This window comes from Thermobia domestica, chromosome 6, assembly GCF_964235325.1.
Source record: "Thermobia domestica chromosome 6, izTheDome1.hap1.1, whole genome shotgun sequence".
Lineage (NCBI taxonomy): Eukaryota > Metazoa > Arthropoda > Insecta > Zygentoma > Lepismatidae > Thermobia > Thermobia domestica.
This window is the reverse complement of record NC_137459.1, coordinates 21,998,063-22,023,780: the sequence shown is the minus strand read 5'-3', so window position 1 is coordinate 22,023,780 and position 25,718 is coordinate 21,998,063. Positions and strand designations below refer to the sequence as shown.

At 37.5% G+C, this 25,718-nt stretch overlaps 1 protein-coding gene across 2 annotated transcripts in view; it reads left to right on the top strand.

Moving 5' to 3' along the window:
- Positions 1–25,718, top strand: part of LOC145687880 (spermatogenesis-associated protein 1-like) — a 239,458-nt gene that overhangs the window by 64,060 nt on the left and 149,680 nt on the right. For both annotated transcript variants that reach the window (XM_081761394.1, XM_081761395.1), the window contains one exon: positions 1,847–1,953. In XM_081761394.1, coding sequence (XP_081617520.1) covers positions 1,847–1,953 — 107 coding nt within the window. The remainder of the gene's footprint in view (positions 1–1,846; positions 1,954–25,718) is intronic.

Below are 25,718 nucleotides of genomic sequence, written 5' to 3'. Positions count from 1 at the left end.
TCTTGCGACGAAAATGACCTAGATTCAAGTAATAATAATAATAATAATAATAATAATAATAATAATAATAATAATAATAATAATAATAATAATAATAATAATAATAATAATAATAATAAATGTGCAAATTTGTATAATTTTGAGCAAGTAGTGACTATCTAGATGGAACTTACAAAATTCAAAGAATGTTTTCTATGTTGAATACATTTTAAATGCCTTCATGAACATGGAAAGAGGAAGAGGCCTTTTAACATTTCCAGGGAAAGGCACAAGCAGAGATGAGTGACCTAAATATTTGAAAAAAAAAGATTGAATATTATTTGAATAATTTCTTAGCATTCATTTGTCTCCCTTGTTAAAGCAAAGATCGCGACTCATTCGACAACGTCGCGTCACAACTTGCGTTTTATTCGTTTAACTGAAGTGCCAGGATGTTTGTCACAGACTTTACTAAGGACAGCATGCAGCAATTCTCGCTGGGAGCACTCGTGTTTCGGATCCCACGTTAAGCTATATGTCCACGTCTTACATAGCCTCACTGCTGAACAGGACGCTAAACTCATATCCAATCCACTACGCGAAACAGCTCTGGGTCATTTATGTTTACTGCCAACAATAGCGACACCATGCAGCGAAGCTGTAAAGCTTTTGTTTCTACCGGAGTCGACAGCGTCATCGTCACTATTATGCCTATTACTATATAGATTTTGGGGGGGCGCGGTGGCTCAGTGGTAGAGCGTTCACCTCTGGTTTGATCCCAGCTCGCGCCGTGTGGACTTTGTGGTGGTCAAATATCGCGTTCGTGGGTTTTCTCGGGGTTCTCCCGTTTCCTCCCACTTCTTTCATTCCACCATTGCATTCATTTCTTATCTTCACCGTCTCCTTTAGCCTAAGCGGCATAACCGTGGGACGTAAAACTAAAAGATTTCATTCATATAGATTTTTTTTTATTTTCTCAATAATTTTAGAACGAAAACATGAGTTTAAGAACTATTTCTGTTGGTCCACAAAGACAAACTAACCTGTTGAATGGATATATTAATTCCGAGGACTAACTGACAAAGGAACAGGTATGCTGCAGCAGTAACTTTTGCTAACGACTTTACGTAGTAAGCAATGATATTGGTTCACGTGTTTTATAGTTAAATGCACGAGACTTATTGACAATAGTAAACACTGTATAAAAGACACAAGTGTCTCAAAATTTGTATTAGATTAGATTTAAACCTTTCTTAGATATTTTTTTGTTATGAAATTAAATTTAATTTGAACATTAGCACCTCACAATCATGCATTTAGGCTAGCATAGTCCAATATTAAATATAAGTGAATGTAGATGCAAAAATTGGTTGAAGAAAGAAGAGGGAGAAAACTGAAGAAGTCCGAGAGAAAGCCCAAACTCACAGAGCCAAAGGTCGAGTCAGGTGCCTCTGCACAAAAACGGAAGGGCTCTACTGCTGAATTAATAACTCACCGGTAATTAATAACCCTCGTTTTCCCATTTATAATTAGTTCTTCACATATATTATTACAAAGTCACATTATTACGTAAATAACAAGGTTTCCCTGTCTTAACACATATCTCTAAACGAACAAAAAGCTTGATGTTATTTCTACATACTTTCAGACACAATAATTACACTTTCACAAAAGTGGCAAGAGTATAGTGCACCCTAAAAGAAGTTTCATACTGTTTCTGCGAAAGTATTTATAACAAAATTAAAATTAGCTGTTATTTCTTTCTTTAATGATCCAGCCAATTATTTTTGTGTTCAAATTTAACTGCTCTGTTGCAATAACTGTCAATTGCTTCCTAATAAATTCGATTGGTATTTCATCTTTTCAGCTGGTCGAATTACACGTGTATATCGTTCCTAAAGAGAAGTGGTCAGCTCCCAGAAGACTTGCCAAAAATCAGGTTGTGGAAGAAACAGTCTCCGTAGGGTTTGTAAGGTAAGTGTAATGGCTAATATTGCAGTAAAATGATTACAGTGTTATGTTCAAAATACTCCATTCTCTACGAATGAATGTTGAGGTGCAAAATTTTAGTCTGAATCTCGGGTTCGGTCACAGGAAATATGATTATGTGTTTGTGTTGGATAATATTATACGTTTTCTCACTCTTCCCTTCATTTCTACAATTTTTCCATCTTCATTTCCTTACACTAATTATCCGTCTTCATTTCCTCACAGTAATTATGCATTCTCATTTCCTTACATTAATTATCCGTCTTCATTTCCACACATTAATTATCCATCCTCATTTCCTTACATTAATTATCCGTCATCATTTCCACACATTAATTATCCATCCTCATTTCCTTACATTAATTATCCGTCATCATTTCCTTACATTAATTATCCGTCATCATTTCCTTACATTAATTGCCCGTCATCATTTCCTTACATTAATTATCCGTCTTTACTTCCTTAATTTCCTTACATTAATTATCCGTCATTTCCTTCATTGTGTTACATTGAGTTATCTCGTGGCTAAGCGGTTAGCGTACGCATCATTAACGTGGAAGACCCGGGCTCGATTCCTAGCGAGAGCTCATGTGGTTCGGATTGTATGTTAAGCTGTAGGTCCACTTCCTCTATAGCCTCACCGCTGAAAGGGGCCCTAAACTAAAAATCAAATCAAATCAAATTCCTTACATTAATTACCCGTCTTTATTTCCTTCATTTCCTTACACTAATTATCCGTCTTTATTTTCTTACAATAATTATCTGCCTTCATCTCCTTATACTAATTTTCCGTCTTCATTTCCTCTTCATACTTTTTGAAAGAGCGCAATGTCATTAAGGTTTCAACATGTTAGAAAAAGACCTTTGGGATACGTATCTCACCGAGTGGATGCTATAGAGTTGAATGGGAAACAAACGATACGGTGTGAAGAACGATATGGTACAATGTGATGTCGCAACGGATATGACACAAGATAGAAACAGATGGAGGACAGCGATCCAAAAAGCCGACTACAGCTAACAGAAAAAAGGATTAGTTAAGAAAAGGAAGAATGTAATTATTTATTTAACTTCAAATTACTCTGTAGTCAAACACCTGTTCAACCAGCATCCCCGTAGAAAAACGATTATCTCAGTATAGAGATTCCCAAGGAGCATTCAAATATTTCTAAAAAGACTGAACAACTAATGATCACATAAAAAAATCACTCTTCCATTTCTAAAAGTTTTTGATTCAAAACTTTGGACAACATACTTTAATGTCTTGGCTTCAACATAAAGTTTTCATAGAAATAAAAAAAATCGAATTACATATTTCTCTGGCAAGCTTTCCGGGCAAAAATGGTGATGCAGAGTGCTTGTTCTGTGAGAGGAAGTACTCACAACGACGTTAATGAAGAGAAGTGCATACGATGTGAAATGTGTGCACAGTAGCCTCACGAAGAATGTATTTCGCTAGTAAATGATATTTGGAGGTATGGCACTTGTCGATAGCGTAACAGAAGATTACAAGGCATTTGCATGTTACTTTTGTGTCACGATTTTCTTGCGCTATAGTATTGTGTAGATATGTCACTGATCGGTGATTTATTATGTAAAGTTCTAATAGACTAGGTTTGTTTAACTTAACATACTTGTATATTCACTCAAGATTAATGAATGTTAATTATACATTCAATAATGACGTTCTCATATTGGAATCTAGGTGAATATACCCATTCTTTGAATGGGGCAGTATTTGGAAGTCAACGCCTCTGGAAGTATTACCATTAATTTCGGTGACCGCAAAAACTATGGATATGACACTAATATCTGTCATTTTGGATTATTTTTACATGTCTCGGTATCTCCCCGCCCCGCTCACTCCCGACCCGTATACAATGGTAGCTGAATTCGCAAGCCATTGCTAATGGAAGTGTCACCATTGATCTCAGAGACCGCGAAAACTATGGATTTGACACTAATATCGGTAATTTTGGATTATTTTTACATGTCTCGGTATCCCCCTCCCCCGGTGACCCCCGGCCCGGAGCCGAATAGGGTGAATTAGAAAGTTAATGGTATCGGAGTTTCACCATTGATTTCAGCGACGGCGAAAACTATGAATTCAGCGCTCATATCGGTCATTTTCTACTACTTTTACATGTCTCGGTAAACGCCCCCCTGAGACGCCCCCTGGTTCGAATTTTGACAAAAACGCTTCGTCTTGATCTGGAGTCTGGAGCAAGGATTCCGTGAACGCAGACTGGAAGTACTTAAGAATAAAATCTTGAGGCGAATGTTCTGACCCAAGAGGAACGGTAATGAGGGATGGCTGAAACTTCCTAACGAGAAACTACATAATTTATACCCTTTACCAGATATTATTAGGGTGATCAAGTCTAGAAGCCTCAGGTAGGCAGATCATGTAGTCAGAATGGAAGAAAGTAGAAACGCTTTCAAAGTTTTAACTGGAAGTCCAATCAGAAAACGACTTAGGAACGAAAACGAAACGAATTAGGTAGATTGTTCTAGGTTGGAGGGCAATATTACGATGGATATCGCAGAAACTGGATCCGTCTCGGAAAATCCAACAATCCATATCATGCATTCTAAGGTTAAGCCAAAAGGAAAAGAACTGACTGCCATACCCCTTCTCTACTAGCTTCCTGGACCTACATTAGATAAATGAACTAGAACGAACATTAAACTAGAACAATTATTAATAACAAACCTAGTATTGGGGATTAATATAAGGAAACTTATTTCCTTTCCTTACTGATGAAAAATATCACTGGTAAATGTTCTATCGCCCGCTGACCTTCTTAGTTGAAAGACAGGTCGTAAACTTTGGCATTCTTATACAATATTTACAGTTCCGTTCTCGTATTCTAAGTGCCTTATTTCAGAAACAAAACTATAGACATAATACACTATATTTATTTTTATTTGCATTTTGTTTTAATACAGAGTACTCTTGATTTAATTTCTTAGTTTTTCATAACTATCGGACTTCAGATTTTATTTCTTTTCTTGAGGTCGTCTGACATTTTTTTTTCTGAAGGTTTACTGCTATCATTTATTAAGCATCTCATTCTCACGCGATTCCAACAGCTTTCTTCCTTTTCATAAAATTTCTCATATTCTTTTGGGCTATTTCTGTAGAAAATAATTGATTTTCAGTCATGTAAAGTAACTGAATGTGCTACGTGATGAAAATGGTGCATACAGAAAAAACAAAAACAATATTCTCTTTATTATTTCACCAAATTCAAGTGTTATCACTTTGTGTTGTTTGAAATTCAGCTACACCTTGGGTCTTAAAATTACTGTCCGATGTGAGTTTTGTAGAATCGTAAATATAAGGTGGACAATCAAAAGCCGTTGTCTGCAAAAAAAAAAAAAAAAGAAAAAGAAAAAAAGAAAAAAAGAAAGAAAAAGAAAAAAGGGGGGGTTAGAAAGCATATCAGAAACTTGTTTCTGAACAAAACTTACAAAATACTTATTTACAATGAACTTGAAAAGTACGTTACTGAATTATCTATGTCTGCGTGTGCGTGTACATGTTATTTGTGTGTGTTTTTTTTTTTTTGAGTTTTGAGCCCTCCATTCGACAGAGCATCAAAAACAATCTGAGAAAGTGATGGAATTTCTCGCATCTCTCATACCATTTCCGAGATATTGACCAAAAAATGGCTGAATTTCGGATTTTTAAGGAGCCATATCTCAGGAACCTTAAGCTATAGGGAGATGATATTGGTGTTGATCAATACCTAAGAGGACGGTGAATATTTCGGTGCCAAATAGTAACCGTTGGTAAGTGGCCACCAGCTAATATTGGTTCCAAAATGTTTACCATCCTCTTAAGTATTGATTAACACCAATATCATCTCTCTATGACTTACCGTTCCCGAGATATTGACCAAAAAATAGTTCCGATTTTGGAAGATTCGTATATGATCTGTCTCGGGAACCGTAAGTCACAGACAGATCATATTGATGCTGATCAATACCTAAGAGAATGGTGAAGATTTTGGTACTAAATATTAACCACTAAATAATACTAAATAGTACTGGCTACGGTTCTCCAGATATTGGCCAAAAAAGTGCATATTTCTGGAGATTCAAGGAGCCACATCTCGGGAACCGTAAGTCAGAGGATATGATATTTTGTGAATTTTTGCGAGAAAGAGAAGTAGGTGCTAATAAAAAGCTTTATCTTTACATATAGGAACAACCACAGTTACCCTTCCCGCTCCATCTCTCCGTTCGTTCTGACAATGTTCTTAAAGCGTTCTCAACTGATTTTATTTTGTACTTTTACTGGAGAAACGAAAAACTGATATTTCTATAGTTCCTCTGTTAATGGGACATCTTTCAATTGTATATATTATGTATTGTTACACAGAAAATATGCCAAAGCGTTTTTTTTTAAAAAGTCTTATTTGGAACACAAAATATCACATGATCTGAAAACCGTTAAAAATTAGTTAAATGGAGTTTGAAAACAAACCCCTCATATGTTTGTTGACTTGTTCTCGACTTTCCTTTTCATTTCCGCATACTGTTTATGAAGAAGAGAATCGATCTGCAGAACCTGAAAATGTGTCGTTAAAAAAAAAACATGCATTTTTCCCATAAGAATAATTTAAATTCCAACAATTGATGTCATGAAACAGGAAACTCCTTACCACGAATCCCTGTGAAGGGCTTATGTCATTGTTGTCTCGCTTGATGTTCTGTAGAGTACATCGTTTTTGCCTAATTCTTATTCAAAATAGCAAATAGCAGTGGCGGACCTAGAAGGTAAGAACAACTGGGGGCTGCCTGAACACAGACTATGATAGATATATCATGAGTTCACTATAAACTTCCAAATATATATAAATAATAGCTTAAATTATTTTTGTCACTCAAAAACCTGGGGAAGCCTAGGCCCGCGGCCCCGAGCTAGATCCGCCACTGGCAAATAGTGACTTTTTTTATATAAAATTTAGTTTTAAGTTCTAAACCACAACTTTAATGGCTAATAACTATAAAACCAACGGTAAGTATAGGGAAACATTTCATGTGCATAGTAAGCAAGCTAATATCTATCTGCAAGTCAACCAGGCTCAACATTGGATAAGTTCTATACATCGCATACAGTAAAACGATCCTTGCGATTTTACTTATTACTTTTATTTTAATTTTTTAAAAGCAAATGAAGAACCAAAAACCCACAATGTTCTTTCTCGTAAAACTAAAATTTGTAAAATTTTTTTGGAAACCTGTGGCCATGATTGCTCAGTGATAGAGTATCCGCCTCTGATGCGTGGGATCAGTCGCGGACTCAGGATATGATCAAGAGAGGGGCTAAAGCATATTTTACCGCTTTATTCAATGTAAATAAATTAGGATTGAAGTACATTTTATCCAGTGTATACCTGAGCGTCAAGGGGGGACCTATAGCCTCTATAGCCCTCCCCCTTGGATCTGTGCCTGCATTGGATCCTTGGTTCAATGCCAGCTCGCGCCAAGTAGACATTGTGGTAGACGAAGACCGTGTGCGTGGGTTTCTCGGCGATATATCGTTTCCTCTCACTTTCTTGATTCCATTATTTCATTCATCATTACCGTCTCCCTTAGCAACGGAGCATAACTGTGGAACATTGAATTGAAATATTCTTTGAGAACCTCCGTCAGACGATAAAATTGACATGTTGTAAGAAATTATGAACCAAAATGATAGATATGTTTCAAAAAAAATCTAAGTATTAAGAACTACCTAAATCTCTTTTAATTAATGGGCTGCGGTTGCTCAGTGGTAGAGCATTGACGGTGCATGGGGTCCTTGGTTCGATCCCAGCTCGCACCAAGTGAGCTTTGTGGTGGACAAACACCGTGTGCGTGGGGTTTCTCGGGATTCTCCCGTTTCCTTCCACTTTCTTCATTCCAACATTTCATTCATTTGTCATCATCACCGTCTCCTTTAGCTTATACAGCATAATCGTGGGACGTAAAACTTATAGATTTCATTTCATTTATTTTAATTAATGTTGTCTTCGATTCTGGTAGAGTAACAAGACAACTGGAAGAAGAGAGACATTGAAGTGTTCTAGTTACAAACAGATCATACCTGGGTATATATGTATTCTTAATAGTAAATTTCTTTCTAATCTTTTGTGAATTTTGTGTTTTAATTTTGTGAAATTTAAACAACTACGACTATTTTTTGTAAAATCGCTTCGTGTCCCTGAAAGGATCCTCACTAGGGGAAGGTAAAATGACAGTTCTGAACATTAGAAATCCCTGTCAAAAGGAGCTGAACAGAAGAATGAGGGGAGAAGAGCCCAGACCCTGCGTCAACAAGGCACTGCGTCAAAAGAGCCTGGGTCAAAACGACCCGGCATCCAGAAAACAGTGGTAAGAACTTCTCGCCTAAAAAGAGCACTGCATTCTCAACAACTTGGGATTAAATTAAATTTTATCTTTAATATAAACATGGCGCAGCTCACTATAACATCAACTTCTCAGGAGAGCAAGTTCAAAATTGACACTGCTACATTTTAACATGGCCAAACAAATGTTTCTTACCCAAAATTATCCTACCCATTTTCGTCCTTTCATTTGACATTCCTGCCAAGTGGACTTTGTGGTGGACAAACACCGTGTGCGTGAGTTTTCTAGAAGTACTCCCGTTTCCTCCCGCTTTTTTATTCCACCATTTCATCCATTTCTCATCATCTCATCTCCTTTAGCCTATCCGGCATATTCGTGGGACGTAAAACTGAAGGATTTCATTTTGACATTTCTATGAAAACCAAAGACAACACTGGCTTTGTGGTAAAACGTAACCAGTTATATGTATAAACGTATAAAATGTTATGCTGTGCAAGCTTGCGGTTCTCATGTTATATGAGTAATCAAATTTTGCGTCATATATTCAGAAACAAAAACCCGTATATATGTAAATTGTCCGATCAAGTTCAAATTTGGCACGATGATATACTTTGACTTGCTAAATAAATGTACAAAATATTATGTTGTGTAGTCTTACGCTTTCCGATTTATTAAACATCAAATTTTATGTCATAATTTCGGAAACAGAAAAAAAAACGAAATATTTCAGTTTAATGTGCCAAGATAATGCCCTATAGGCAAATGAAGACGGATGATTAAAGAAAATGAATGATGATGGAAGAATTGGTGGAATGCGAATGCGGGAGAAAACCAACAGACATTATGTTGTCCACCACAAACTTACTTACCCGGGGATCGAACCAGGGGCCGCACACACTAAGGCACTGTGCCCGCCATATCAATACCGGTAAACTATAGGAAGTGGTGATTCATCACTTAAAACGAAGAGAAAAAGTTAATATTGACCTATTGGGAAAGTGCATAGTTTCAGAGCTAGGGCTGTATAAAATCGCCGAATTGCTAAATTTTAATACGCACTATTTCGAATTTGAGAAACCATGGACCTGAGGTCTATATCAGTGTAAAAGAGGTCATACATACACAATTTAAAAATATATACGTATTTCATTAATATGGACTGCATGTGCATGCGACTTTAAACAGTGTATAATTTCCAGATATGTCCTAAACAATATTCTCATATATGCTCAGATTTCATATTGGATCTAAAGTGTGCAAAAGGCAGCCCGTGACAATGACGCACAGGAAATAGTTTGTCGGGAATGGGAAGTGTTAAAGACCACCAGCTCCACGGTTCTTTATGTTTGTAATAACATGTGCTGTGATGTATTTTATATTTCACTTTTTTTTAACGTAAAGAATAACCGATTAAGAACGCAACTTTTGAAATGCCCGCCATTTCCGTTTTAGTAAGGTGGTAACACTGGACGTTAAACGACTTTCATCTTGTGCCTTTGTGGTTAGTAGTCACGTAGCGCTAAATAGCGGTGACCGTCATCTGTTTTCTGTACGAGAAGAAACTGTATGGACTTGTCAGGAGCGAGGTTATCTGGTCAGGTAATTTCTCACAACGGTGACGTGAATTGGTCACCCAGATCTTGTGATTTGACACCATGTGATTTCTTTCTCTAGAGGTATTTCAAAATTTCTTGTGTACGCCAACGAATCACGATCACTTTCAGAGCTCAAGGCTAAGATTCAGCGTGAAATTTCAGAACTAGAGGTGCTAGTATGCCGAAAAGATATCACAGAGTCGTAGAGGGCATTTCAGTGATATCATATTGCATACATCACATTTAGCATACGCTGCAAAAATATGTAAATTACGTAATTTCATCATAAATTCGTATGTTATTATGCACTGAAAGTTGGATTCTTTATAGAACACCCTTTATATGCGTGAAACAACATCGCAGAACGTTTTATTCTGAACAGGATGAACCGTGACGCTGGTCCGTAGCGGTTCCTACTTCTCGCCGAAGCATTCCGTATTCAATGATGTCTTTTGCCTACTTTCGACCCACCTTGAAATCAGAGGATATCTCAGAATTATATTGAGAGCATGTCTAAGAATCTCTTACATATTCATTGCACAATGACGAAATATGCATTTTGGATTGTATATGTACGACTACATTTACACCGATATGAACTGCCAGTCCATTTTTTCTCGAATCCGAAATACAGTGTGTTGAAATTTAGCTTTTCGACGATTTTGAACAGCTGTGAAATTGTGCAGTTTTTCCCACAGGTCCATATGAGCTTTTTCTCTTATTTCGATGCGATAAATCATCTGTTAGAGTTTGTCGGTATATTTCGTTGACACCCTGTATATTTAAGATATTTAAGTGCCTGACAACTATGGCCTCCCAAACTTTGCAACTAAATTTACGACAAGGAAACAGTTATTAGATTTGAAAGATATTATAAAGGAACTATTTTGGCTTACTTTCTATTTTCAAACTTTAAAAACTCATTTTATTTTTTTCTTTTGTGTACGATAGTGTCTGAAGAAGGATATGTTACATATTGTAATTTAAAATAAAGTGGGAAAGTGGGTCTTAAGCTTTGGTCAGTGTTTCTTTTATTAAAAAAAAACTCGTTACTGAATTCTGTATGTCTGCATATATATATATATATATATATATATATATATATATATGTGTGTGTGTGTGTGTGTGTGTGTGTGTGTGTGTGTATGTGTGTGTGTGTGTGTTATTTGCGAATTTTGAGCTCTTCATTTGATAGAGCATCAAAAACTATCTCAGAAAGTAATGGATTTTTTCGCGTCACTCCTACCGTTCCCGAGACATTGGCCAAAAAAGTTCCGATTTCGGGGGATTTAAGAAGCCATATCTCGGGAACCGTAAGTCATAGAAAAATGATATTTTGCGAATTTTTCAATTTTGAGCCCTCCATTTTGAGCAAGTGTCTCCGTAAAATAACATATTGTCGAACGTTTTAGCAGAACTCTTAAACAAAACATGTGCAAAAGATTTAATACTCAGCGAAATTATAAATGGATAGATATATTACAAGGATTGTTTAATGAGTATAATAATAAAGTACATAGAAAAATTAAATCTTTTTAAGTTCATTCTGGCAATGCTCTTTGAGAATTCTCAACTGGTTTCAAACTTTTTTTCTTTCAAGTTACTGACTAAAATTTAAAGAAATGGTGGGTAGAACCTCAAGAAGAGTACAAAGAACAGCGAGAAGTCGTTTCCTAGAATTTTCTGAACACTTCAGTGTAACGCAGAGTATATCATAACACATTACGCGTTAGCATATCAATATTTTTCATGTTACTGCGTTTCATTACAAACTCTTGTTTTCAAGAATATCGATATCCATTATGCGTTCGTTGCCCTAGCTTTTCAATGTACACAAGTAACTGCGCAAAAGCAAGTAAATTTTCCATTTGGACTAATGATATTTTTGCATATAGACGTTTTCACATGAAAAAAAAAAACAGGAAAATTATATGCATACAAATTTTCTTTTGCAACTCTACAACTTTGTCATTTATGTTTACTTTACACAGAAAATGAGGCGGAAGTGTTCAGTTCAATCCGGTGTAGCTTTTCTTTCCTTCTTTTCTTATTTTTTTACAAAGTTGAATTGAAGTGTTCGTTATAATTAACTTTCTAAAAGTCTGGTATTGTTTTTCTTGAGGCTTTATAACAATGGTTCCCAGCCGGTGTGTCGCGCAATTCCATAGAGTGTGTCTCAAAATTTTAAAAATCATGATGCTGATGATCATCATCATAGGTATTCTGCCATTGTTGGCAGGTCATGGTTCCTCATGACATGGTTCCTTCTTATTGTTAGTCAATGCCCCAACCACTTTCTCTTCCTCCTTTCAGTAAGATTTAAAATTGTTCTCCTTTCCTCCACCATTTCTAACACCCTCTTTTTCGTTTCCCGCTCCACCCAACTATTTTTTTCCATTCTTCTCCACACATACATTTCGAAAACTTCCAGTCGTTTTTCATCATTTTTGGGACGATGTCATGTTCCTGACCCATACAGAACAGTACTCTACAGGAAGCATTTTATAAGTCCTTTTCTCTACTTTTTATTCAAGGTGCCACAAAATAGTATTTTCTTTCTCCTAAAGGTTTCTTTGTCCATTCCTATCCTTGCTTTTATTTCACGTTCACACTTCATATCACCACTAATAATACTACCCAGGTATCGAAAACTCGTCGCCTCTTCTATTTTCTCCCTTCCTAATTCAATATTTGACATCAACCCTTTCGTTCCAATCACCATAGCTTTCTTCTTTCTAACATTTATATTCATCCCATATTCTTCATAGCCTCTCCTTAAGTTTTCTAGCATCTTATTAGTTTTTTCTTCGGATTCTGAAACAAGTGCCATATCATCTGCAAACCATTCTACCTCCTACAGAAATGTCGTCTTCATTATGTAGACTTTTTTCACTATCCCTTCTAGATAGATGTTAAATAATGTAGGCGAGAAACAGCATCTCTGTCGAACTCCCTCTTCAATTGCACTCCCCTCTGTCCGTTCCTCCCCTATCCTAACACTTACTTGTTGGTTCATATATATATTTTTTTATGAGTCTTCGATCTTTCCAATCCAACCCAACCTTCTGTATAACTTCCAACAACAATTTCCAATGCACGCCGTCAAAAGCCGTTTCTAGGTCAATAAATACCACACATGCCTCTTTCTCTTTTTATAAACCTTTCACCGATCACCGTTAATAATCCACTTGCATCTTTTGTGCCCTTACCTGTCCTGAACCCGAACTGTTCCCCCTCAACTTCTTCATTTGTTCTTCCATACAACCTTCTGTTCAAAATACGAAGCAACATTTTTGCAGCATGAGAAAAGTCATGAACTACTTAATAATTAGCTAAAATCAATTTTGAGACATACTGTAGCAGTAAACACCTCTAGCTCATTCAAACCATGCTCAGTAATATATAGAGTCCCTATTTTATAGAATGTTATATGTTTATGGGACTATAATTTATATTATTAACAATGGTAAATCGAACAAGTGTGGTAGGGGCGCGGTGGTTCAGTGGTAGAGCGCTTACCTCTAACGTGTGGGCTCCCTGGTTCAATCCCCGTCCAAGTAAGTTTGTGATGGACAGCATTGTCTATGAGCTTTCTCGAGGTACTCCCATATTTTATTCCACCAATTCTTTCATCATCATTCACTTGCCTTAATCATCGTCTTACCTAGCCTAAAGGACACAATCGTGCAACGGGGGGCCGCGGTGGCTCAGTGGTAGAGCGTTCACCTCTGGTGCTTGGGGTCCCGGGTTCGATCCCAGCCCCGACAAGTGAACTTTTGTGGTGTGCAAACACCGTGTGCGTGGGTTTCCTCGGGGTTCTCCCGTTTCCTCCCACTTTTTTCATTCCACCAGTTCATTCATCACTCATCATCACCGTCTCCTTTAGCCTAACCGGCATAAGCGTGGGAGGTAAAACTAGAGATTTCATTTCATTTTTACAATCGTGCAACGTTAAATTCAAAGATTTCATTTCATTTCAAACCAGTGTGTCGCGAGAACCTAAGCGTTCAATACAGCATATCATCTTTCAAAAAAGATGGGAAATTATTGTTGTATACTAAAATAACACCTCATCTTTTTCGATATCAAAAGGTAAAGTTCTCACGCTTGCTATTAGATGAGTCTTTCGCAGACATGTGAGAATCATAAATGTTAAAAATTGCAATGGTCCTGTTTTTTCATGCGATAAAAATATTACTTACTTATTTTTGATAAAATGATTATTTTATATTGCGAAAGCATTTTTCAAAAGATTAAAAAATACTCAATAAAGGGTATGTCCCGATATTATACAATTTGGGTGTAAAGAAGAGCAGAGATCATTAGCTGGGCCCAATGGAAAATCAATTAGAAATCCTGGGAATAGTAGGAGAGAAAACAATAGAATGTAATTTACAAGAATGTTAGGAATGATCCAAAAATGGATCAAAAGATTGTGATCTTGGCCAATAATTAGTTTTTGGATCAGGGGCCACAAAATTTTTGAACACCCCTAAAACGAGTTTTCGTTTTTTTTTTTTTTTATGGAATAAGCACATCATACTGAGTTAAGTGATAGTTTGAGCTTGGCTACACTATATGTAGTTCTCCAGATATAAGGCGTACAAAAAAGTTTTGATTGAATTATATTGGATCGTTTGATGCATTTTTGTATCAAGAGCCACAACATTTTTGAACAGTCCCTAAATCGAGTTTTCGTTTTTTTTTTTTTTTTTTTACCTAATAAGCACATCATGCTGAGTTAAGTGATAGTTTGGGTTTGGCTACATTATATGTTGTTCTTCAGATATAAGGCGTACAAGAGAATTTTTGCCTGAAATGTATTGGTCTTTTGAATTATAATGGAATTACCTGAAATATCTTGGAAATCTATTGGTTGACATGTTAGGTGAGAAGAAACTCACTGGCAAGGATGAGTGAAAGTGAGGTCGAATGAGGGAAAGAATGAATAGGGGATTAGGGCAAATGCCCACCTGCCCTCCAAAGGGTAAAAGAATACCGATATCTCATTCTACCTGTAGACGAATCAGGGTCCTCTTTGTATTTCAATATTACTTTAGTCCTTCACACAACTTTGTAGCACAAAAGCTGGATTGATTATGGCGGTTACTTTTGCTCTTCCTTCAAACACTACTTCGACACACGAGTTTGTTTTCAATTCATTCTGCATGAATCACGAATAAGTTTCTCTTCGCTAACACGGAAATTTTACTGCCAGCTCCAAAATATACTTCTTTCCTGAATGTGTATTTAGAAGTAGTTTCGAAATCATTCCTCACGGGATTTGACAATCACCAGTTATGTGATGGTTCTCCTTATTTATTTATTTACTAGCAGAAGTGCCCGTTTCTCAGTCATACTAAACAGCACGCAACCCACAATACAGAAGAGTAATTTGAATTATCTAACGTGATGGAGCTTTTGAGATACTGTATACTAGGGTGGGCCGAAAAAGTACAAAATATTTTTTTTTTCGCTCGTAATACCGTGGAAAAGTTGCAATTTGCTTAGACTGAAAAGGAGTAAGAGAAAGAAATAAAATCGGTTTAAATCTTCCGGTCGCACATATGGTCTCAAATTTGGAAAATTTTACATTCTACGATACTTTTTATCATACTCAACTTGTCAATCTAATATAAATAAAATAAAAAGTTTGTTTATGTGTTTGTCCGTCTGTCTGTCTGTCTCTGTGCGGCCTGCGGGCCAGACAAGTGGACCGAGAGTTACCAAATTTTGGTCGCAGGTATCTTGGTCCAGGCCTCAGACCAAAACGAAGCGTTCTTTCAAAATTCGAGCCAGGGGGTTTCAGAGGGATCGCGTACCGTGACATGTAAAAGTAGTAGAAAATGACAGATATTGGTGTCGAATTCATAGATTTCGCTGTCGCTGCGATCAATGGTGAAACTCCGATCGCATTAACTTCCAAATGCACCCTACTCGGCTGCGGGCCGTGGGTTACCGGACAGCGGATACCGAAACTGTAAAAATAATCCAAAATCACATATATTCGTGTCCCGGTTGCTGAGATGAATTCTGATACTCCCAGAGGTGTTGACTTCCTACTCAGCTACCATTGTATGGAGACCGAAGTCACCAGGGGGAGGTTACTGAGACATGTAAAAAGAATCCAAAATGATCGATATTATTGTCAAATTCATAGTTTTCGCGGTCGCTGAGTGAACTGTGATACTCCCACAGGCGTTGACTTCCAAATACAGCCTCCATCGGCTGCGAACCATTGGTTCTCAGCGGGCGTTTTCCGAGGCATGTAAAACTAGTAGAAAATAACCGATATTTTTTTTTATTTCGTTGTTCAGTTTGTTTACATAAATATTTTATCTGACCCATGCGAAGAATGGGTATTTCAGCTAGTATTTAAATAGAATACCTCTAGTCGAATCTTACTTAAACTGATAATGATTTAAAAAAAAAAAAAAAAGAATTGTTTAAATCGGTCAAGGAATTCCGCTCGTGCAACGGCTGTCAATTCTAAGAAATTCAGTCGCTTGTTGTAACTTGCTCGGGGCAGAGTCTAGGGATGGTTTTATCAGAAAAACTCTGCTGTCAAGGTCACCCTTAAATCAGATTTAAACAGTGCCTTCGGGTAAGAATGAGTGAAAACGGACATGTTCAATTGTTTAACATGAATTTCTTGGACTTACGCCTCTTCACACAAAAACTTAGTTTTTTCAACAAAAAAATCTGTTTATAAATGTTACTAAAGGTCTAAAATAATTTGTTTATAAACATTTAAACGTATTGAATAAAACAAATTAAGAATGTAAGTTGTTAGTATTTTTTCCCCTTGAACTACCTTTATTTATAAATTTGTTTTCAAAATTGTATTAACTTTGAAGGCAATGCGCGACAGGAAGATGTTGTTAAACTTAAATAATATTTAAACATCATTTTGTTGTTATTCTAGTACATAAGTATTTGAGCTATTACATTCGAGAAAAGCGTAATTTACAAACGTTAAAAATTGCCGTAAAAATGTGATTTAAAAAAATTCGGCAAACTTTAGAACACATACACAACAAGAAGATATAAACCGATTTTCTTTCTTTCTTTCTTTCTTTTCTTCTACTTCATTTTATTCTCTCCAAATCGCAACTAGTCCGTGACATTACCACTTGAAAAGCAATTTTCCATATTTTTTTTTTCTGCCCACCCTACTGTACATTCTTTGAACTTCCAGAACGTAAGATTTTCCCAAGCCCAGTGCGAGTCGAAAATCAAATAATAATAACAATAATTATAAACGGCTTTCCATGTGAATAAAGCTGGTACAGGTCGATCTCTACAAAATTTGGTAGCTCTAATAAGGAAATGACCAAAATCGCCAGAGTCGTTTTTGAGAAACTAGTTTGCAAAGGAACTCATCCCTAAAAGTGAACTATTTCTTGTGACTATTTCCTAAGGAATAATTTACAGTATATTACAGTTGTTAATGAAAAATATATTTATGAAATATCGCCCAAAGTTTTTCGATTGCCAATACACTTTGCTGAACTTTCGCGACACCGTAACATACTTAGGTTATATTAGTTAGAATTGAGCAATTGTTTCTGTCGTTGCAAGCGTAGATTGGTACAGTCTTTTTAATATATTATTGAAATCTTCATGCTAAAAGCAAAATGTGACGTATAAAGTCTACAGTTAGAGGTCTACTGCTAAAGTAAAATTTACTTCGAAATCCTAAAATTTGCAACGCACTCTATTAGACTACGCGACACATCACTGCGGCGTGATATACACCACGTTACACTGTTTTAGCTTAATATAATATATTTTTGAGACATTATATCACGTAAATATTTAAGTTAGTCTTTTGTTTCTCAGTACAGAAAGTGGTTTCTGTAAGGAAAACACAAAGTGAAGATAAGAAGCGCAAATCCGCCACAAAATCCCGCGTTGATGACGTCAGGAAAAGTGGAGCGAAGGTTTTCATGCAGCAGCGCGTGTTCTCCGTTTATTAGATTCTCTCCTAAGAATTCAGCGCGTTCTTTGGATCACGGAAAGACGTCCACGAAGATTCAGGTCAAACCTTTTTTTTATTAAAAGATAAATACTGAGCAGGAAGTGGGATGGAAGTAAGCTCGTAATGATAAGTTAACACGCAAAAAACGTTGGAAATACGAGCGAATATTGCGAAGAAAATGAAACAAAGCCACAATTTGACCTTGCTTCCAAAAATGTTAACACTTTAAATAACACACAACATTGTGTATTGCAACTATATCACGCCTGGTTGCACAGCATCGATCACGTTCTTAATTTATATTTTGTTTTCATGTACTCTACACTATTTCCTTTACCGTAAATTATTTTCACGAAACTATTTCAACGTGTTACACAATCTGAAGGATAACAACACGAAACGTTTATAAATATGAATCTCTCCAGAAGACAACATGGTAACCACTATTTTCTTTATATATATGTAAGTCTATCAAATTAATATTTCAGATGGAACTGGAAAGATATGAAATTTACAAAGACAGAATGTTTTGGGATGCGCACGAGACAAGATTTGTGGTTGTCTCGTCTCGAAAATGTGATATAAAAGTGATGTCTTGACTCGAAAAATGTATATTTCTCTATTGGAAGAACCGTGTCTCGACTCGAATTTTGTCAGGAAAATCCTGTCTCGACTCGACTCATGCGCATCCCCAAGCCTGTTCGAAACACTTGAATTTCATCTATATGTTAGGGTTCCTGGTTTGATTCCAGCTCGGTCAAAGTGCTTCTTGTAATCGACAAACAGTGTTTACTTGAATTTTCTCGGGCTTCTACAATTTCCTCCAACTTATTCATTCCACCATTGCATAGATTCTCCTCATCATCGTCTTCTCTAGCCTACACAGTATAACTGTGGGAGCTAAACCTGGAAGATTTTCTGTCTGTGCGAAATTTTATATTCTTTTCTGTAATTACGTGGGTGATTCAAAAAGTAATACCTCCAAAGTGATACCTTTATTTATGTTTTACGGATAGCATCGATACACGTTGATGCTAGTGGTCTATTATTTTCACGCTTAATTGCATGCATGAAGAGCATGCCCGCGACCGTTCGGTCTCGTTGATGGACGGCACTGATATTACGTCCCACTCTTAGTTGCTTGATACTAGATCTGAGTAATCGTGCACGAAGTGCACCGTCAGGATTTTCCCCCTAATCCTGACTCGCCTAAGCGATGTAACCCCCATTCTCTGAGGGAGTGGAATACTTCCACTGCGCGGCCAGACAGAAGTCCTAAGTACCTACCAGTTAACCTACTGGTGGAGGCAGACTGCTAGCGAGCCAGTCCTACCATGCTCTGCAAGCATGGCGCCCGAGCGTTATAAGGCAAGCTCACCTCGCCTATGCTCACCATTACCCAGATTCCTGGGATTAGCCCCTCCCCCGCCTCCGTTCAGTCCCCGGCAGGCAGAAATCCAACACTCCCCGCCCGGTAGGGTCGTCCAAGAAATACGGGACTTCCTCTAATTATGGTAGAGGTACACCGTACACTAACAGAGCCAATGACTGATGTAGATCATCTGCTTAAGGCAGACATTGTCATTTGGAAGCCTTGTCTCCCGAAGCCCCTGGGATCAGTGTCTCCCCTGGTAGGCCCGCCCAAAAAATGCGGGATTACCTATCTTTTACTTATTTAGGTACCACGCACAGGTTGTAGCAAAGCTACTTGCCTGAATCGCAATGGTACGTGTAAACCACCATTAGAAATGATACCCACACCCTTCCTCGGTAGGGGCGTTCAAGCAATAAGGAACTACCTCTTATTACGGGAGAGGTTAGCCGTACATTACCAGAAACAATGGCTGATATAAACTGTCTATCTTTAAGGACAATGGCCATTTGGAAGCGGCGGCTCCCCTGAAGCGGTCGTGAATACTGCACCCAGTCGGTGACAACCAGTATGCAGTGCACAGCAGACACAAGTGTGCGTTAGGATACTAGATATCCCATTCCGGACCCAAGAGCACGCACTACACGCTCTTTGAGGGCAGTACCTACATCATCCTCCCGGTAAGGCGCTGGATCTACCCACACATTGGACACACCAGCTACCTGCTCCCTCATACATGTTGAGGTACTATGTAGCATTATCTCCTGGACCCAAGGGCACGGCCTAGTTGCTCATTTTGGGGGATAGCCGAAGCTTCACTCTCGCCGGTAGCGGCGGCAGCCAAAGACCAGCTACCTCACTGAGGACGTGATGAGGTCACACGTACTCTCCCAGATTCAATGGCAGGAGTTAGTCGCCCATTTCGGAGGATGGCAAAAGTCTCACCTCCGCGGTAGGTTGTTATCCTGATTTGCACTGACAACTAGCATATCTTGTCAGCTCTTAGCACAGGATAGACAAGAGTGAAGCGTGTTCCCACGCTGCTCCCGAAACCCTATCTCCCCTCATCGACGACCACAAGGCACGTGAACTGGACCAAATTGAGGGGGTCCCTCCCCCTTTCTCAGCACGGGCTTGGGACTGGCCATGTCAGGGCTAAGCACCGATACAGGTATCATTGGAAAGCTTGCAATGTCAGCTACAAATGGTGGCATCACTTTTCAACATAGTTCCCATTACAGGCAACAGACTTGCGCCAACGCGAAACAAGGTCTTTCATACCGTCGGCGAAGAATTGTGGTGGCTGATGGCGACCCCATTGCCGAACTTCTGCTTTGACCTCCGCATCACAACTGTAGCGTTGGTCCTTAAGTTTGAGGAAGTGCCAAATTCGCAGGAAGCAAGATTGGATTATGTGGCAGGATAAAGCAAAATGTCAACAACATTTTGCCAGCACAACTTCGAATGTTTTTGGCGGAGGAGGGGACGTGTGGTGGTACTCCATCAACTGACGCTTCGTTTCCGAGTCGTAATGATGTATCCACCTCTCGTCGCCGGCGATGAATGGTCCTGGGCGCACAACCCTCCGCAGTAAGAAATTCAATGACAGCCCGCTGTTTCAACCGGACGTCACCGCTGGATGCCATGGATTGTTCCATTACTCTCGAACTAGAAGAGATAGGAAGGTAAAAAAGTGATATTTTATAGCTTAAGCATCAGTGTATTAATGATAAACAGTTCAAAATGTTTGCAGAACTATTAGCCAAGTAGTGGGCTTGGAGGCATTACTTTTTGAATCACCCACGTAGCATGCTGTAATTTTTATTTTTATTCTTAATTGGGTTCCGCACATCTCACAAGCAACCTTTAAGCTAAGAACAGGTGCTTCAGAAAGTGTATCTTCTTCTGAGTCATTTGAGCGTGAGTGATTATCCGAAGATTCAGGTTCTTCGATAACTGTAATTTCTCCTAACGTCAATGTTATTTTAGACTCATTAATGTCGTTTGGACATTCATATTCTACTAACTAGCACGTTTACTAACTAGCACGCGTTTTGTCTTCCCAATTCTCGACATCGGTCGCACCTCCACTAGCAGTATGTTCTTTAGGATTTTGGATTTGAATAATTCCATTTCCTTAAGAAAAATACTTCAGCAATGCACACTGGTTCCACTTTTCATTCTCTCGCCTTTCTTTCCGTTTCTTTCAGTAATATGTTCCACTTTCTGAAATTCATCTCATCTTAAAGTAAAAATATTGTTAATGGTACACATGTTGTAAGTTGGTCAAGCGCTATATATGAAGCATTGGGTTGTACAGTTCAGTAACGTGGATATTGCGGAAGTTACGGGAGAAATATCTAGAGAGCTTCGAAATGTGGTGTTTGTCGAAGATGGAGGGAATAAAATGGCCAAAAAGAGTAACAAACGAAGATGTTTTAAAGTTGATAAGAGAGAGGAGGAGGATTTTAGGCGGCAACTTTCATAGGAAGGCAAATGGATTAGGCACATTTGCAAAGAAATTGTCTTTTTCGTGACACTAGAAGGAAATCGAGGAATACGAAGAAGAAGAAGAAGAAGAAGAAGAAGAAGAAGAAGAAGAACGCAACTGATCGATGATTTGAAAAATAGAAGATAATTTTAGGAGTTAAAAGAGAAAACTGAAGATCGAGAAGCGTGGAAGAAACACTTGTAGACCCAAATCTTAAAATAATAATAATAATAATAATAATAATAATAATAATAATAATAATAATAATAATAATAGTTCAAGGATCCGTCAAAAGGTAAAATATTTAATAATAATGTTGTAAGTTTGTAATTATTTACTTACCGTAAAATATTGAAATTTCTTGGCTTTAACGTGAAGTAAAACCAGGAAATGGTAATGTCTTAATTAAAGTTTATATGTAATTGTTAATAACGTAAGTAAATGTAGTTTTGCATTAAATGGAGGGTAAAAACGAGTAAAACTTTTTACCTCCCATCCAATACCATACAATCTTTACTTGAGTTATTCATTGCACATTTGTTATTACTAATAACCACAAATTTAATCGCATTTAATAACACCAAATTGCATTTAAAACTTAATACTTACTAGATTAAACTACAATCACCAGCTGAAATTCGGTTATAAGTCGGCTAGAGAGAAAGAAAGCGAACAAAGTACATGAATAATTAAAGGACAAGAATGTATCCAGCAAAAAACTTATATTTTAATTGGATAAGTGTGCAGCTGAACAAGTTGAAATGGAAATACACAAGCGTTACTATTTAATGAAACGGCGAAGCGTAATTAAAGTTGAAGTATATAAGAGGTGACCACCCCCAAGTAGTCAGAAGGAGTGGAAGTCTGATGAAAACACAGTTATTGTGTTGAAACTGTTACTTGATTGTGTTTATATATATTATTACATAGCCTTGCTCACTGTGTTGTTGTGTTTAGTTTAACAATATAGAAATAAGGGCTGATAGAATTGCTAGAGAAATTTATGTACAAGTAACATGAAGTAACACGAATTACGGACAAGCCTATCAACATTGGCTTTCGAGAATCCATAGAATTTTGAACCATAGAAATAACCAAGATTGAGTATAGGTGTCAATTCTAAAATTTTACCAATAGTCAAAGTTTTCAAAACTTTAAATTTGACCTCTATTTTGCCATCCCTTTCAGATTGTGGCCTTAGACAGTTCGCCCAGCCGCCCCAATTTGCTAAGCCACTGCGTGGAACGTTAAAGAAAAGATTCAATTACATTTTCATTTTATTTTATTTTTTACTAGCTGAAATACCCATTCTTCGTATGTGTAAGATAAATTATCTATGTAAACAAATTGAACAAAGAAAGAAAAGATATCGGTCATTTTATACTACTTTAACATATCCCGGTAAACGCTCCCTGAGACCCCCTAGTTCGAATTTTAAAAAAAAAAAGAAAACACCTCTGGCCCCAGACGGTGGGTACTACATTTGAAAGTCAATGTCCATAGGAGTATTACCGTTCATCTCAGCGACCGCTAAAACTATAGATTTGACACTAATATCGGTCATTTTGGATTATTTTTTTCATGTCTCGGTATCCCCCCGGTAAACCCCGGCCTGCAGCCGAATGGGGTGTATAGGTATTTGGAAGTTAATGCGATCGGAGTTTCACCATTGATCTCAGCGACCGCGAGAACTATGAATTCAACACTAATATCGACTATTTTCTACTATTTTTACATGTCCTGGTAAACACCCCCTGAGACCCCCATGGTTTGAATTTTTAAACAAACACACTTCGCCTTTGTCTGGGTCCTGAACCAAAATACCCATGACCAAAGTTTGGTAACTCTCGGTCCACTCGTCTGGCCCCAGGCCGCAGACAGACAGACACATAAACAAACTCTTTATTTTATTTATATTAGATTTTATTATTTTTATCAATAAATGCACTTTACACACATGCGTGGGCAGTTCTCATTTACGAAATCTCCACCAGATGGCATATCAGAGAAGAGTTTCTGAGACAACTATAGGAGCTCTATTTTAGATTTCTGTTTGCAATTCGTTTGCGAGAATCCATGATTTTCTTATTTAGTACACTTTAAGTGTCACTGGAGAATGAATTGATTACCCTACTTATCACACTATGATATTAATTTAACCTAAAAGTATTAGAGATGCGCGATTAAGAACGTCGTTAAGTTCATGACAAAAAATATAAAATTTATTTTGATTCTCCGTTTATCGTAACATTTCTTATTAACGCACAGTGTTTGCGTGTCACTTGACTGATTAGTTAAAACAGTGAGTTATTTTGGCTTCCTTTTTCTCCCACAAAACTCATTTCGTTCACTGAAAGTTAGGGAATGTTTGCAATCTATATTGGGGGAGTTCTTCAAACGTTAAAATAATAAAAAAGGAAAAGAAGAGGGAAAAACCGTCCATTACAAACGAGTGAACTCTAAAATAGTTCCGTCACAAAAGCAAACGTTTAATTGATTTGTTGACGTGTTTGTCCATGCGTGTGTATACAATATTCTGCGTTTTGTTAGTGGAAATACGGAATAAACTAAGCAAATTCAGACAGAAATAGTTAGAAAGGAAAACATAAGACATTATATATACATTATATACATTCTCGTATGTATATAATACATTAGCAGAATACCCGTTCTTCGCACGGGAGAATACATTTCACTTTGGACATAAAGTACTAATGGGAGTTAAATTCGAATTGAAGCAGCATTGGAAGTGTCACTGTTCGTCCCAGCGACCTCGAAAACTATAGATGCGTCACTAATATCGGTTATTTTCAATCATTTATATATATATATAGACAGATAGATAGATAGATAGATAGATAGATAGATAGATATCGCCCTATTCTTCCCCCAACTTGTTACGGGGCTGAATTTTGATTTAAACGTCATCGAAAGTATCACTGTTCATCACAGTGACCCCGAAAACTATGGATTCGAGACTAATATCGGTCATTTTCGATCATTTTTATATTCCCCCCTCCTTCTCCCCTAAATTTCTCCGTCAAAGTGAAATGATAAAAACTATCCCAGACCGAATCTCATCTATGTGGCAAATTTGATTGAGATCGGTCTCGTAGTTATTAAGTTTTATTTATTTTTATATATCTCCCACTCCTCCTCCCCTACGTTGTTCCATCGAAGTGAACATTTCCATTAAATAAAAAACATTTCCAGGCCCTCATCTATGTTGAAAATTTGATCGAGATCGGCCGGGTATTTGAAGAGGAGCTCGGATGGTTCCACAACTTTGCAGGCACACTCTCGTTCTTTCGATGAATTTTTCCATAACTTTTTCGACATACCTGCACCTCTAGTTCCGAAATTACATGCTGAGTCTCGGTCTTGAGCTCTGGAAGTAATCGTGGTATGTTGGCATACACAGGAGATTTCACATACCCCCAGAGAAAGAAATCACTTGCTGTCAAATCAGAATAGCTAGGTGGTAAATTCACGTCACTGTTGCGAAAAATCACCTGGCCAGAGAACCTCTCTCGTAACAAGTCCATAGAGATCTTACTAGGGACTTGCACGGGCAGGGCATGGCTTGGACAGGCCGACACTGATTTCTCTTCAGGTCGGGCCGGGCTGGAGCCGATTAATATCAATTCTTTAATAATTATTGACTTTCGTTAAACGATAATTGGAATAATGCCAAATGTTAAAGAAGTGTGCCCGTGAAAAATGTTACAAAGAATGCAATAGCTATTTACAGTTTGTGTTGCTTAGCGGCTCCACTTTCACTATAGAGGATTGCAGGCACTGTGCGGTAAATTGAGCTCTGACCTTGACCTTTACTGAACCGAAAACATGACAAGAAGGGGTGGGAAGGTTTTGCCTGTCACTAAACAATATTGCCATCTTCACTTTATGCTAAAAATCAATTAAGTTAGATTTTTGTTACAGGAAATGGAG